The sequence below is a fragment of the Entelurus aequoreus genome, linkage group LG18 (genome assembly GCF_033978785.1).
Source record: "Entelurus aequoreus isolate RoL-2023_Sb linkage group LG18, RoL_Eaeq_v1.1, whole genome shotgun sequence".
Classification (NCBI taxonomy): domain Eukaryota; kingdom Metazoa; phylum Chordata; class Actinopteri; order Syngnathiformes; family Syngnathidae; genus Entelurus; species Entelurus aequoreus.
This window is the reverse complement of record NC_084748.1, coordinates 1932447-1949553: the sequence shown is the minus strand read 5'-3', so window position 1 is coordinate 1949553 and position 17107 is coordinate 1932447. Positions and strand designations below refer to the sequence as shown.

General features: G+C 36.6%; 1 protein-coding gene across 2 annotated transcripts in view; it reads left to right on the top strand.

Moving 5' to 3' along the window:
* Nucleotides 1-244: 244 nt before the first annotated feature.
* The window catches only part of LOC133633662 (choline transporter-like protein 1), a 33604-nt gene continuing 16741 nt past the window's right edge, over nucleotides 245-17107 (top strand). Inside the window, exons 1-8 of one of the 2 annotated variants that reach the window (XM_062026256.1) lie at nucleotides 245-763; nucleotides 1570-1656; nucleotides 6390-6532; nucleotides 10829-10965; nucleotides 14734-14827; nucleotides 16023-16192; nucleotides 16262-16351; nucleotides 16424-16566. In XM_062026256.1, the coding sequence (XP_061882240.1) occupies nucleotides 740-763; nucleotides 1570-1656; nucleotides 6390-6532; nucleotides 10829-10965; nucleotides 14734-14827; nucleotides 16023-16192; nucleotides 16262-16351; nucleotides 16424-16566 (888 nt within the window). In that variant the 5' untranslated portion in view covers nucleotides 245-739. Of the gene's footprint in view, nucleotides 764-1270; nucleotides 1292-1569; nucleotides 1657-6389; nucleotides 6533-10828; nucleotides 10966-14733; nucleotides 14828-16022; nucleotides 16193-16261; nucleotides 16352-16423; nucleotides 16567-17107 lie in introns of those variants that run through there. The other variant, XM_062026257.1, reaches the window with a different exon arrangement.

Here is a 17107-nt window from a genome sequence, read left to right as displayed (position 1 = left end):
TAACGACTTCTATTTGGGGCCAGCTGCTTTCGCGGACCCTGGGAAATTCGCCTTTTCAAAAAAGACAAGCGTTCTGTCACACACAAAAAAAGCTTCGCATATGCTTTAAGAGTAAATCATGAGATTTAAGAGCAACGAGTGCTAAATAAAAGTAGAAGAGGAGAGGAAAAACCAGAGCACGTTCTGACGCCTCTGTTGTAAACTTGTTCAGTTACTGTCTGTCAAATGTCCCGCACCCCGTGAATGCACCATGGGAAAACTTCTTCCGCGTTGATCTCAGGGAGTGACAAATGTTGCTAACTTTCTGCTCTAAAGTGGCATTATTACTCTACTAACTTCACTTTCTGCTCTAAAGTGGGATTATTACTCTACTAACTTCACTTTCTGCTCTAAAGTGGGATTATTACTCTACTAACTTCACTTTCTGCTCTAAAGTGGCATTATTACTCTACTAACTTCACTTTCTGCTCTAAAGTGGGATTATTACTCTACTAACTTCACTTTCTGCTCTAAAGTGGGATTATAATTCTACTAACTTCACTTAATTTACTTTCTGCAGTTAGTGTGCTAGTTAGTAATAGTAATAGTTAGTAGTAATGTGTGTTAGTTAGTAATTGAATGTATTAGTTGTCGCGTTAGAGTGCAATGAGTTGTGGAAACAGAAGAAGACAACTAAGTTGAACTGAAGAATAACCCAGCAAAGTTTACTTTTTCATCTCACTACATCATCTCTTTCATCATGGGATGTTGTAGCAGCACTGAGGTTTGTTTCTTTCTTTGTTTGTTTGTGTGTTTGTTTGTTTGTTTGTTTGTGTGTTTGATCATGGGATGTTGTAGCAGCACTGAGGTTTGTTTGTTTGTTTGTTTGTGTGTTTGATCATGGGATGTTGTAGCAGCACTGAGGTTTGTTTCTTTGTTTGTTTGTTTGTGTGTTTGATCATGGGATGTTGTAGCAGCACTGAGGTTTGTTTGTTTGTTTGTGTGTTTGTTTGTTTGTTTCTTTGTTTGTTTGTTTGTGTGTTTGATCATGGGATGTTGTAGCAGCACTGAGGTTTGTTTCTTTGTTTGTTTGTTTGTGTGTTTGTGTGTTTGATCATGGGATGTTGTAGCAGCACTGAGGTTTGTTTGTTTGTTTGTGTGTTTGTTTGTTTGTTTGTTTGTTTGTTTGTTTGTTTGTGTGTTTGTTTGTTTGTGTGTTTCATCATGGGATGTTGTAGCAGCACTGAGGTTTGTTTGTTTGTTTGTGTGTTTGTTTGTGTGTTTTATCATGGGATGTTGTAGCAGCACTGAGGTTTGTGTGTTTGTGTGTTTGTTTGTGTGTTTGATAATGGGATGTTGTAGCAGCACAGAGGTCAGACATACTCAACCATGGCTCTTTCAAAGTGTTTGCTTGTTTGTGTTTGTGTGTTGGTTTTGTGTGTGTGTGTGTGTGTGTGTACCCTCCGCGTCACTCTCCGACAGAGGCGTGTTGTTGACAGCAACATCGCACAGCAGCAGACTAGAGAAACAACATTTGTGTTGACGCACTTTCAACTCATCCTCACTTCCGGTGTGTTGATGTCTTGGCAGAGCAAACGGGACTGGAACCCACTACAGGAGCGCAGCTGCACGGACATCCCATGGCTCATCTTCTTCAGCCTCTTCTGCGTGGGGATGGTACGTGTGCACTCCTCATCTACTTTGCTGTGCAGCCTTTGGAATACTTCATCCTCTTCATAACAAGTCGCAAGACCTCGCTTAAAAGGGAACTGCACTTTTTAAAAAAATGTTGTCTATGATTCACAATCCTCATGTAACACTAGATCACATGTTTTTCTTTTTTTATACATTCTAACTCGTAAATAAACGCTAGCAAAAGTCAGCTAACAATGGAGGACATGGTTATTCAACATATAAATCGCTGTAAAACATCCAAAAGCCTTCATCACCACTGTTAGTATTAGGGGTGTAACGGTACGTGTATTTATCACATTTCATGTTTTATTATCTATAGCAGGGGTGTCAAAAGTGTGCCCCGGAGGCCATTTGCGGCCCACAGCTAATGTTTTAAATGTTCTAAAAGTACTATTCAAATAAACAAAAACATAACAAAAGTGAAACAAAAAAGCTTGAAGGTTAAATGTCATTTATAAAAAGTTGCAATGTTGACTAATAAAACAAAGCTGTTTTATTTTCTTTCAAACTGTCATTGCTCAAAACATAATATTGAATCAAAATCAATGTTATTATGAATTATTGACCTATCCAAGGTTCCCATTACTTCACATCAAATATTACACTAAGAAAAATATTTTTGCTGGAAGATTTTGCAAATTTGGTAAATAAATAACCCCAAAATTTCCATTTTGTTGTTTTCTTACTGTACCGAAAATGAACCGAACCGTGACCTCTAAACCGAGTTACGTACCGAACCCACATTTTTGTGTACCGTTACACCCCTAGTAAGTATACATGTAGTGTAGCAACAGCAACATTCATAATAACATGTATTATTGATGTTTTGCTCATTTGAAGCATGCAGTGGTGTATTCATTTCACAGACCTTCGCTTTTCCCTTCAACAACATCGTGCAGCAGTATTTGTACGTGCTGTAGAAGAAATACAAACTATGAACATGAACAAATCCCTTACTGTACAATGTCTGCTTAAAGTGGGATGCTGACTGATGGCATGTTTGTATCTTCCCGTTTAGGTGAAGAATTCATCATAATCCTCATGCAGGTTTAAAAGAAAAAAGGTTCCCCCCGAATAATCATTTTTGTGTATTTCTCGCCATTTCCGTCTATAAGTTTGACGTTTATGCCCTCAACCTCCTACTATCCACGTGAGAGGCAAGATTTATAATCTACAGTTAACTTTCACCAATTCAGAGGGATGCAGCAGTTTACCGGCTTACTATGTCAGTATAGCAGCATAAGCTACGTAGCTCTCTGTCATCACGGAGCAGATAAAAATAGTTTGTCTGCGTTAGCGCTTATGATAACAATATGGCTAATACTTAATATTCAGCTCACAAGGTGTAAATGGAGTTGACGGTTTTTGAATGTTTTTTTAAAGGGCTTTATGGGTGTAATAGAGTACTTCTTCTATTCTTTGCATTGTTACCCACCTGCTACTTGACGTTTTTGTGACTTAGAATGCATAAAAAAACCCAAAACATGTGTTCTTGTCTTACATAGGGATTGTGATTGTTATGCCAGACAAGAACACACATGTCATTCTCTTTTCTGTGCATTCTAAATAGCGAAAAACTGCTAGCAAGGGGCAGCTACAATAGAGGTAATAACCAAGTCATGCCGATCAATTCGGTTTCAATATCTCTTTTTACCCGCTCGGTTTGTATAAACACTAGTTCATCCTCTGTATATTCAGGCTCAAAAAGATAAGGTTCTGGATCCTCATTCGTCCCAGAGTTAGTCGTCGTCGGATCTCACAAAGTCTCACAATTAGTAGAAGCAAAGGCAAAACAGACTCTGTTGTTGAGGGAGGTGAAGTGTTGTTTGCCATGCGCTCTGTACACAGAGTCTGTTTTGCCTTTGCTTCTACTAATTGTGAGACTTTGTGAGATCCGACGACGACTAACTCTGGGACGAATGAGGATCTAGAACCTTATCTTTTTGAGCCTGAATATACAGAGGATGAACTAGTGTTTATACAAACTGAGCGGGTAAAAAGAGAGAGTGAAACATCGCAGTCAGGGGACGAATTGATCAGCATGACTTGGTTATTACCTCTATTGTAGCTGCCCCTTGCTAGCAGTTTTTTGCTATTTAGAACGCACAGAAAAGAGAATGACATGTGTCATTTAGAAAAAGTTGCAATGTTGACTAATAAAAAAAAGCTGTTTTTTTTCCTTCAAACTGTCATTGCTCAAAACATAATATTGAATCAAAATCCACGCTCGCAGGAAAGAGGTTGCAGTAATGCCTAACATGACCAAAATACAGTAAATATTTCATGTTATCACCAATGTGCCTACATTTCATACATACTTAAAGCATTTACATAAAGTGTTGATGGAGGTTTTTTAGAGGGCTTTATAGGCAGAATAGTTCATTGTTAGCCACCTCTTGCTAGCAGTTGTTTGCTATTTAGAATGCACAGGAACGAGATAGACATGTGCGGAAAAAAAATCAGGGTTATGGTTAGCAGAAAAATAATTTATTTCATCTATTTATTTTTTAATACACATTGGGGCAATAAAAGTCACTTTTATCCGATCACTCCGATTAACTAAAGGACAGATTACTCCATTACTCCAACAATCGATAGCTGCTTCCCTCACCTCTAAATCGCTGACGTGTACAGATTGACAAAGCTACACAAATGTTCAACATATGCAAAAAAGCCTTTCCATGATGAACGTCATCTAGTGAACTGTTTGCGGCCGTTAGGCGGCTGCCTAGAGGGCGCTTGCATTTAAAGCAGCTGCAAGCATTATATCCCGCCCTCTTCCTGCTCCGACACCGTGTAAGCTCCGCCCCTACTAATGCGCACGCAACATAAGGAGTGTTGGGGAAAGCGTATGATTTACCTTTCCAATTGGACAGTAACACAGCAACCACCATGGCACCATTGAGTGTATGTGCTACTACGTCTTTAAAATGTTGGGACTGATGGAAACATGTGTTTGTTTCATCTGCTGCTGTTGTAGTTTTGCTTTAAAAAGGTAAACATGAATGAATGAAATAAGTTTATTTGGGTCATATAATCAACCATTTTGTGTGAGCAGTTTAGATGATACACATTTAACAATCATACACATTTACACACAAAAAGAAAATAAAAGAAAAAGAATGACGTAAAAAGGAATAGGCTGAAGCCAAAGCTTATATTTGCCTATCCTACACATTCACTGAAAATTAGATTACCTGGAACATCAAAGTTAAAAAAATCAATGGCATGAAAGTAATCGTTACTATATTTGATCATTTTCAATTATTTCACCTTTCAAGGTTTTCTTAAATGGGTTGTACTTGTATAGCGCTTTTCTACCTTCAAGGTACTCAAAGCGCTTTGACAGTATTTCCACATTTACCCATTCACACACACATTCACAAGCGTAACAAACAAGTACATGTCTTCAACTCATCACTGAGCTTGTTCCACCATTTAACTCCTAAAACTGAAATACATTTGTATTTTATATTCCTTCTTACTTGACCTATTTCAAAAAACAATATCCCCTGTAAATTATAGATTTGTCCTCTTAATGTAAATAAGCTACAAGCTGGAAGGCAGTTGTTCTTTACTCCAAACATCATTTCCATTGTTTTTAAAAACACAGTATCTGAACATTTGAACACATTAAAACTAGAGATGTCAGACCGATATTATCGGCCGATAAATGCGTTAAAATGTAATATCGGAAATTATCGGTATCGTTTTTTTTATTATCAGTATCGTTTTTTAAATTTAAAAATTTTTTTTTTTTATTAAATCCACATAAAAAACACAAGATACACTTACAATTAGTGCACCAAGCCAAAAAACCTCCCTCCCCCATTTACACTCATTCACACAAAAGGGTTATTTCTTTCTGTTATTAATATTCATTATATATCAATATATATCAATACAGTCTGCAAGGGATACAGTCCGTAAGCACACATGATTGTGCGTGCTGCTGCTCCACTAATAGTACTAACCTTTAACACTTAATTTTACAAATTTTCATTAATTACTAGTTTCTATGTAACTGTTTTTATATTGTTTTACTTTCTTTTTTATTCAAGAAAATGTTTTTAATTTATTTATCTTATTTTATTTGATTCATTTTTTTAAAAAGTACCTTATCTTCACCATACCTGGTTGTCCAAATTAGGCATAATAATGTGTTAATTCCACGACTGTATAAATCGGTTGATATCGGTATCGGTTGATATCGGTATCGGTAATTAAAGAGTTGGACAATATCGGCATATCGGATATCGGCAAAAAGCCATTATCGGACATCCCTAATTAAAACTTATAAGTAATGGATTGGTATGTTCATAGTAGCACGCTTTGTGTATTATTCTAATGACGCTTTTTTGACATTGAATTATTGGCTCTATGTTTGTTTTATAAACCTTTCCCCAAACTTCAACACAATATGTTAAATATGGAAAATAAAAGAATAATATAACATATGCAGACATTTCTTATTCAGCATGTGTCTTACTTTATAAACAATAGCAATGGATTTGGATATTTTTCCCTTTATATTTTCAATATGCAGTTTCCAACATCATTTATGATCAATTATTATTCCCAAGAATTTAGTTTCATATACTCTATCAATTTCCACTTGATTTAATTAGAATTTTGCTTCACAATTTGTCCTCGCACCACTAAACATTTAAATGGTTATTTGCTGCCCCTTGAATGCTACCCATTGTGTTTTGCAGGCTTGCATTTGTGGCTTCACCATCGTGACCGGAGCTACCACACGGCTCGTCTACGGATACGACAGCTTCGGTAACGTCTGCGGTCACAACAACACCAAGATCCAGGGAGTGGAACTCAGTGGCCGGAACATGCTCGACAACAAGTGAGTTCATCCTGCAGGACACTCGGGGCCTGATCTGCTCACATTAGGGGTGTAACGGTACACACAAATGTGAGTTCGGTACGTACCTCGGTTTAGAGGTCACGGTTCGGTTCATTTTTGGTACAGTAAGAAAACAACAAAATATACATTTTTGGGTTATTTATTTACCAAATTTGCAAAATCTTCCAGCAAAAATATTTTTCTTAGTGTAATATTTGATGTGAAGTAATGGGAACCTTGCATAGGTCAATAATTCATAATAACATTGACATAAACAGCTTTGTTTTATTAGTCAACATTGCAACTTTTTCTAAATTACATTTAACCTTTAAGCTTTTTTATTATTTTACTTTTGTTATGTTTTTGTTTATTTTAGTAATATTTTTAGAATGTGCCGTGGGCCTTTAAAACATTAGCTGTGGGCCGCAAATGGCCTCCGGGGCACACTTTTGACACCCCTGCTATAGATAATAAAACATTAAATGTGATAAATCTATGGATAAAAAGCAGAGCCTGGCGACGCATGCACGTTTATCATAACTCTCTCTCTCTGTCTCTGCCCCTCCCTCACCAATGCTGCTGCGCGCACAATTTGTTTAGTTTTTAACCCCTTCTTAACCCTGAATGTACATTGAAAATACACGCAACCCTAACTCAAAATGCCGGACATTTGAGGCATTTAAGAAACTGTGGCATGCTAGCAGCTAACGGGCTAGGATAGACTGACCATACGTCCTCTTTTCACCGGACATGTCCTCTTTTGCGGAGCTGTCAGGGCCGAGTTTCTTAAATGCCTCAAATGTCCGGCATTTTGAGTAAACAATGCACACCGAGGCACGGTGTGCATTGTTTACACAACGTGCGTTACGCTACTTAATATGTCCGTGTGGAAACTTGTTCGGTACACCTCCGAACCGAACCGGAACCCCCGTACCGAAACGGTTCAGTACAAATACACGTACCGTTACACCCCTAATATATATATATATATATATATATATATATATATATATATATATATATATATTAGAGATGCGCGGTCTGCGGACACACCCGCGGAGTCCGCGGGTAATCCGCGAGTCGGGCGGATGAATGACGAAAAAAATAGATTTTAAATAGATTCTGGCGGGTGGCGGTTGAACCAATTCGGAAATATATATACATAGTAAATGTATAAAGAGAATCCGATGCGTCCCAGCAACAATTGAGTGCCGCAAGTGAGCTCCTTCAGCGCAGCAGGGCGCATTTTAGAGGCCAGGCGCTCTCGCCTGAATCCTGGCACTGTAGATGCCATTTTATTCCTGCATAGTGGCTAACAAAAAAAAAAAGTAAGTAGACATACGGTTGGATATGTTAAAGGAATTAGTCTACGTTACCTAGGCTATACCAAATAAGCCCATGTCTAACCTATATTGAGTTCGGTCAGCTGAATAATTGTGATGGTTACATGTTGTTTGGGCGCACTACAATGCAAAGAAATTAAGGCAATTGCGTTGTTTATTGTGGGTTTTTTTTCAATTGGAGATATACTACTGTGTGTTCATTATTTGGCCTCGCTTTCAAGTGAAGCGCATCTCCGATTGGCTACAATGTAAAGCTATTTAGCCTGCTTTGTTTGTCGCGACCGTCTATTTTCATTATAATTCAATTATTATTATTTATTTTTTAAATTTTTGTTTAAATAGGGATGACATACATATATTCTTTAACCTCACTAATGCCTTGCATCGTCTATATTAAATATATAACAACGGGCCGGTGGTGGGTGGGTGTGGTTTTGATAAAATGTTGGTTCGGGTGGATGGCGGGTGGATGACGACTTTTGTGATGCGGTTGCGGATGAAATAATTGCCTATCCGCGCATCTCTTATATATATATATATATATATATATATATATATATATATATATATATATATATATATATATATATATATATATATATATATATATATATATATATACATACACATACACATATATATATATGTATATTTTTATATATACGTATGTGTATATAAAAATATATGTGTATATATATATACACATATATGTGTATATATATGTATATATATATATATATATATATATATATATATATATATATATATATATATATATATATATATATATATATATATATATACATACACATATATATATATATATATATATGTATATTTTTATATATACGTATGTGTATATATGTATGTATATATACATATATGTGTATATATATACATATATGTGTATATATATATATATGTATATATATGTATATTAGGGCTGCAACAACTAATCGATTAAATCGATTAAAATTGATTATAAAAATAGTTGGCAATTAATTTAGTCATCGATTCGTTGGATCTATGCTATGCGCATGCGCAGAGGCTATTTTTTATTTATTTTTTATGAACCTTTATTTATAAACTGCAACATTTACAAACAGCTGAGAAACAATAATCAAAATAAGTATGGTGCCAGTATGCTGTTTTTTTTCAATAAAATACTGGAAAGGATAGAAATGTCTCTTATATCCGATTATTAATCGAAGTAATAATTGGCAGATTAATCGATTATCAAATTAGTTGTTAGTTGCAGCCCTAATGTATATATATCATACTGTGTGTATATATATATATATATATATATATATATATATATATATATATATATATATATATATATATATATATATATATATATATATATATATATATACTACCGTTCAAAAGTTTGGGGTCACATTGAAATGTCCTTTTTTTCAATGAAGATAACTTTAAACTAGTCTTAACTTGAAAGAAATACACTCTATACATTGCTAATGTGGTAAATGACTATTCTAGCTGCAAATGTCTGCTTTTTGGTGCAATATCTACATAGATGTATAGAGGCCCATTTCCAGCAACTATCACTCCAGTGTTCTAATGGTACAATGTGTTTGCTCATTGGCTCAGAAGGCTAATTGATGATTAGAAAACCCTTGTGCAATCATGTTCACACATCTGAAAACATTTTAGCTCCTTACAGAAGCTACAAAACTGACCTTCCTTTGAGCAGATTGACTTTCTGGAGCATCACATTTGTGGGGTCAATTAAACGCTCAAAATGGCCAGAAAAAGAGAACTTTCATCTGAAACTCCACAGTCTATTCTTGTTCTTAGAAATGAAGGCTATTCCACTAAATTGTTTGGGTGACCCCAAACTTTTGAACGGTAGTGTGTATATATATACAGTATATGAGTGCATATTATAATAATATAATGTATATATAATTGTTATAACTAGTTATTAAGAATATGTGAAAGTTCAACTCCTACCTTGTTTACTTCCATGACGACCTCCTCGATGTTTTTTAATCAATCAGAAATCTCGTGCAGCTAAAATGTGCCAAACATGAATAAATGTAGAGAGAATGTTTTGCATTTTCCGCATCATCCCTTGCAGTGGATTTAAATGGGTGTCATTTGGATTTTTGTATGTTGATCTGACATTTTTTTTACAATATCTATGGTTACACATAACAGCTTGTGTTATGTGTAACCATATTTATTACCTTTTTGTGCTGTTTTTTTTTCTCTTTTCTTTCTGCACCAGGACTCGAGAAGGTTGTTGGGATTGGGTTGTATAGGTAAACGATGTGCTGTTTTTAACAATTGTGGTACTTGGGTTGGGCAACAAAATGGCAGATATCAGACACCTGGCTATTTGTATATGATAAGAATACACCGCTCCCCACCATTGTTTATTGAACCCGTCCCATCTCGCAGTCCAAATTAAAGACGGCGGTGGGCCGCACTTGGCCCGGGGGTTGGAAACCCCTGGTTTAAAGCTTACAGTAGTCTCATTTTAGCTTTTTCATTGTGATTGACTGGCCTTGCTGCAAATATTCCCAGGCTTGCTTGGACTCATTTGTCAGTAAAGCAGCCTTCAGGGCGTCACGCTTGTTTTTTGTGCTCTCGCTCACATTCTTCACATTCTATATCCACATCTCCTTTAACTCTTGCTCAAGTGTGTTAAGGTTATTGTTGCCATGGTCTGCATGCTGGCTTTCCAGCAGCCTGCAGCCTACACGCTCAAACAATGGCTCATGCTTTACTGGCGCTCCATTCGCCACCGCGGCTTGTCTGCTACAAAGAGACAACTGTGCACCCTTGGAAGCAAATGTCAACGTATTTCATTTTCTGCCCTCACTGGAAAGTCCTGCCGTACATTCTGACCACTGAACGGCTTCTGTTTCAATCACTTACGTGGGTTTTCATGACACAAACATGTGTTTTTCTGTATGTCCCCTAGGTATGTGTTCTTTCTGGACCCCTGCAACATTGACTTCATTAACAGGAAGATGAAGAGCATTTCCTTGTGTGTAGCAAAATGTCCTGATGCCGAACTGAAGACGCACAATGATTTAAAGCAGTTTGCTCTGAATAATGGTGAGAACACAAACTCAAGACACAATTATTTGACGGTCAAACAGACAAATGACATTACAGATGTTGTTTGTGTTCAAAATGACTTATAATTATTGGACAAATGTTCAATCACATATGAGAACGTTTTTTAAAGGCCTACTGAAATGATTTTTTAAAATTTAAACGGGGATAGCAGATCCATTCTATGTGTCATACTTGATCATTTTGCGATATTGCCATATTTTTGCTGAAAGGATTTAGTAGAGAAAATCGACAATAAAGTTCGCAACTTTTGCTCGCTGATAAAAAAAAGGCCTTGCCTGTACCGGAAGTAGCGTGACGTCACAGGAGCTAGTATTCCTCACAATTCCCCGTTGTTTACAACGGAGCGAGAGAGATTCGGACCGAGAAAGTGACGATTACCCCATTAATTTGAGCCAGGATGAAAGATTCGTAGATGAGGAACGTTACAGTGAAGGACTTGAGAGGCAGTGATGGACGTAACTTAGGTACAAGCTGGCTCATTGGATTCCACACTCTCCTTTTTCTATTGTGGATTTAGCAACTTAGCAACCGGACCTCACAGAACTATGTACTCTCTCCTTTTTCTATTGTGGATCACGGATTTGTATTTTAAACCACCTCGGATACTATATCCTCTTGAAAATGAGAGTCGAGCATGTGAAATGGACATTTAAAGTGACTTTTATCTCCAAGACAATACATCGGTGACACACTTAGCTACTGAGCTAACGTGATAGCATCGTTCTCAAATGAAGATAGAAACAAAATAAATAAACCCCTGACTGGAAGGATAGACAGAAGACCAACAACACTATTAAACCATGTACATGTAACTACACGGTTAAAAATTCTCAGCCTGGTAAGGCTTAACTATGCTGTTGCTAACGACGCTAAGGCTAATTTAGCAACTTAGCAACCGGACCTCACAGAACTATGATAAAAACATTAGCGCTCCACCTACGCCAGCCAGCCCTCATCTTCCCATCAACAGCCGTGCTCGCCTGCGTTCCAGCGATCAACGGCGCGACGAAGGACTTCATCTGTGGGTTTGGCGGCAAGCATCGGCTAGGCGTAGTAAGTAGTCCTTGTTGTGTTGCTGTAAGTATTGTACTTAGCCGCTAATACACCGATCGATCCCACCTACAACGTTCTTCTTTGCAGCCTCCATTGTTCATTAAACAAATTGCAAAAGATTCACCAACACAGATGTCCAGAATACTGTGGAATTTTGTCAAAGAAAACAAGAGGCTTTTCTATCGAACCGACGGGGTCCAACCACTTCCGTTGCTTTTATGACGTCACGCGCATAAATCATATCCAAAGGAGTTTTTCAACCGGAAGTGTGGCGGGAATTTTAAAATGTCACTTTATAAGTTAACCCGGCCGTATTGGCATGTGTTGCAATGTTAAGATTTCATCATTGATATATAAACTATCAGACTGCGTGGTCGCTAGTAGTGGCTTTCAGTAGGCCTTTAACCAATCTTGCTCCAAGTCTGACACCACTGTGCTTGGCAGTTCCCAAAAAGTGTGTTGAAAGACTTCATAATATAAAATAGTAGGGGTGTGAAAAAAAATAGATTTTTGATTTATTATTTATTTATTTATTTATTATTTATTTGATTATTATTTGTAAGGATTCCTAATTGATTTATAAAAAAAATAGATTACAAAAAAAAAAAAGCATTTTTTTATTTTTACCGTATTTTTCGGATTATAAATCGCAGTTTTTTTCATAGTTTGGCCGGGGGTGCGATTTATACTCTGAAGCGATTTATGTGTGAAATTATTAACACATTACCGTAAAATATCAAATATTATTATTTATAGAAGAGGAAGCGGCGCATTGTCTACCTTTGGAGTTGGCAGAGTTGTTTAGAAGCGACACAGAGGAAGAAGATTTCATGGGATTTAGCGATTAAGAGTGACAGATTGTTTGGTAAACGTATAGCATGTTCTATATGTTATAGTTATTTGAATGACTCTTACCATAATATGTTACGTTAACATAGCAGTTGGTTATTTATGCCTCATATAACGTACACTTATTCAGCCTGTTGTTCACTATTCTTTAGACATTTTAAATTGCCTTTCAAAGGGCAATTTGAAAAAAAATGCGACTTATACTCCAGTGCGACTTATATATGTTTTTTTCCTTCTTCATTATGCATTTTCGGCGGGTGCGATTTATACTCCGGAGCGATTTATAATCCGAAAAATACGGTATTATTTATTGAAATCTGTCCTATGCAGCCACTCAGGCAGATCGTATTGTTGATGTAGATGATCTCACAGATTTACTTTAGAAAAAAAAAAGTGTATGATTCTCTTGCCATATTTGTATTTGACTTTATTAAATGTTTGGGTAAATTGTTTCTAAAATCAAAATCTGTTTTCTTTAAAGTAATATAGCCATTTAATAGAGCTGTTTATGTATTCTATGGAGGAATGTAGTTCATCATAGAACTGGCACCCACCCAGTGTTGTTCAAAAAGTATTGATTTTGAATCGAGAATCGTTTTGAATGGAATCATTAACTCCAAGAATTGGAGCGAATCGTGTGGTGCCCAAAGATTCACAGCCCTACAAAGTAGTGAGTAGTTTGAACTTCTATTGGCAGTAGACTCAATATGGAAGTTGTAAAAACTACAACATGGTTGAAGGCACATTCTGGATGAGACGGTCAGAAAGCAGCTTAAAGACAGTCTGTAAAATATCATCCATGCAAGATTTAGCCCAAAGAACCACCATGACACGTTATGTAGACCAGTGTTTTTCAACCACTGTGCCGCGGCACACTAGCACACTCGTGAGATACAGTCTGGATTATCTAATTTCACCTATTTGGGTTAAAAATATTTTTTGCAAGCCAGTAATTATAGTCTGCAAATGATGTGTTGTTGTTGAGTGTCTGTACTGTCTGGAGATAGGCAGAGTAATTGTGTAATACCCTTCCATATCAGTAGGTGGCAGCCGGTAGCTAATTGCTTTGTAGATGTCGGAAACAGCGGGAGGCAGTGTGCAGGTAAAAAGATGTCTAATGCTTAAACCAAAAAAAAACAAAAGGTGAGTGCCCCTAAGAAAAGGCATTGAAGCTTAGGGAAGGCTACGCAGAACGGAACTAAAACTGAACTGGCTGCAAAGTAAACAAAAACAGAATGCTGGACGACAGCAAAGACTTACTGTGGAGCAAAGATGGCGTCCACAAAGTACATCCGAACATGACATGACAATCAACAATGTCCCCACAAAGAAGGATAAAAACAACTGAAATATTCTTGATTGCTAAAACAAAGTAGATGCGGGAAATATCGCTCAAAGGAAGACATGAAACTGCTACAGGAAAATACCAAAAAAAGAGAAAAAGCCACCAAAATAGGAGCGCAAGACAAGAACTAAAACACTACCCACAGAAAAACACAAAAATAAGTCAGGGTGTGATGTGACACCTACTTTGAGACAAGAGCTATAGTGATGCATGCTTGACTATGCTTTAAAGTCATATCCAACAATTGTGACAACGACTTTTTACTGTCAACTGAGTTTAATTTTTTTTAATGATTTCTGCTTATGGTGTGCCTATCATTTTTTTAATGAAAAAAATGTGCCTTGACTCAAAAAAGGTTGAAAAACACTGATGTAGACCACAAGGAAGTGGTTTAACTGTAGGGTAAAAATCATAATAATACCCCTTTAAATATCTCAGTATAATTTGTGTTTTCATTTCAAATGCAACTGATCATGTCATTCTTGTTTTTGTGAAAGGATCTGCGCTCTGCAGCTACGATATTACTCCATCGAGATATCCCAGCCACTCGGAACGACTTACGAAATGTCCCAAGCTCCCTGTTTCACGGAGGTAGCCACGCTTTAAGACAGGGGTCACCAACCTTTTTGAAAGCAAGAGCTACTTCTTGGGTAGTGATTAATGCGAAGGGCTACCAGTTTGATACACACTTAAATAAATTGCCAGAAATAGCCAATTGGCTCAATTTACCTTTAACTCTATGTTGTTATTAATAATTAATGATATTTGCACTTAATTGAACGGTTTAAAAGAGGAGAAAACACGAAAAAATTACAATTAAATTTTGAAACATAGTTTATCTTCAATTTCGACTCTTTAAAATTCAAAATTCAACCGAAAAAAAGAAGAGAAAAAATAGCTAATTCGAATCTTTTTGAAAAAATAAAAAAAAGAATTTATGGAACATCATTAGTAATTTTTCCTGATTAAGATTAATTTTAGAATTTTGATGACATGTTTTAAATAGGTTAAAATCCAATCTACACTTTGTTAGAGTATATAACAAATTGGACCAAGCTATATTTCTAACAGACAAATCATTATTTCTTCTAGATTTTCCAGAACAAAAATTTTAAAATAAATTCAAAAGACTTTGAAATAAGATTTAAATTTGATTCTACAGATTTTCTAGATTTGCCAGAATATTTTTTTTGAATTTTAATCATAATAAGTTTGAAGAAATATTTCACAAATATTCTTTGTTGAAAAAACAGAAGCTAAAATGAAGAATTACATTAAAATGTATTTATTATTCTTTACAATAAAAAAAAAAAAATTACTTGAACATTGATTTACATTGTCAGGAAAGAAGAGGAAGGAATTTAAAAGGTAAAAATGTATATGTGTTTAAAAATCCTAAAATCATTTTTTCTCTAAAATTGTCTTTCTGAAAGTTATAAGAAGTAAAGTAAAAAAATGAATCAATGTATTTAAACAAGTGAAGACCAAGTCTTTAAAATATTTTCTTGGATTTTCAAATTCTATTTGAGTTTTGTCTCTCTTAGAATTAAAAATGTCGGGCAAAGTGAGACCAGCTTGCTAGTAAATAAATACAATTTAAAAAATAGAGGCAGCTCACTGGTAAGTGCTGCTATTTGAGCTATTTTTAGAACAGGCCAGCGGGCGACTCATCTGGTCCTTACGGGCTACCTGGTGCCCGCGGGCACCGCGTTGGTGACCCCTGCTTTAAGATGTTCTCTCAATGATGGTTACAAAAGAACAAGCTAACTGGGATTCTTCTCTTCAGTAAGTCCGTGTCGCTGTCCCATCGTTGTGTCCCAGTGAACATCAGCTGCTATGCAGAGCTGGCCCTCTCCTTCTTCAACTTAGTGAGTGACAACAGCGTGGTGCAGCGAGTGGTGGCGGGAGTGATGGCCAGCAAGGACATCATTGTGGGACTCTGCGTGCTGTCCTTAGGTGCGACACAGTACCAACGAGTCTGGTTCATTACGTACTATTGTTCCAAAAACTTGATCTTTTTTACAGTTCTCTCCTTGCTGATGATGGTGGTCATCCGCTACATCTCCAAAGTGATGGTGTGGATCATCACTATCCTCACCGTCATTGGCACCATAGGTGACTGGCAGCAACAGCACTGCTCTTTAGGACCAATTGTGCTGCAAAACACTTGACATGTTTGTTCTGCAGTGGGAACAGGCGTCCTCTGGTGGCTGTATGCGGACCACAGGAAAGCGCTGAAAAACAACACTGCCTCCGTCTTTGGGAGAGAAGTGGCAAGTGACAACGTGAAGGCACTCCTGGTGTACGCCATCTTTGCTACAGTTTTCACGGTAGGTCTCAGTATGCTGCTGCTCAATACACTGCAAAAGTCAGTGTTCAAAAACAAGAAAAACAAAAATGAGGGGTATTTTATTTGAACTAAGCAAAATGATCTGCCAATAGAACAAGAACATTCGGCTTGTCAAGACTTTCCAAAACAAGTCAAATTAGCTAATTTCAATGAAGCCAAAAATAGCTTAAAATAAGTATATTCTCACTAATAACAAGTGCACTTTTCTTGGTAAAAAAAATAAATATGAGAACTTTATGCTCAATATGTTGAAAAATATTCTTAAATGAAGTAAATGCTAGTGCCATTATCTTGACATAATGATATGCGCTCGCCATTACATTTACTTATACTAAAAACTAATTTATTGTTCTTAATGGAAAGACAAAAAGGCAAGCGCTTGTTACTCTCGGGGTCTCCTAGCCGCTCAGGCAAATCATATGGTCTAAAAATGCATTTTCCCATCGACAACATGACATCATTGCGCCAAGTGCGTGCTCTTTCGGTCAATTAGTGCGCATACCGTAATTTCCGGACTATAA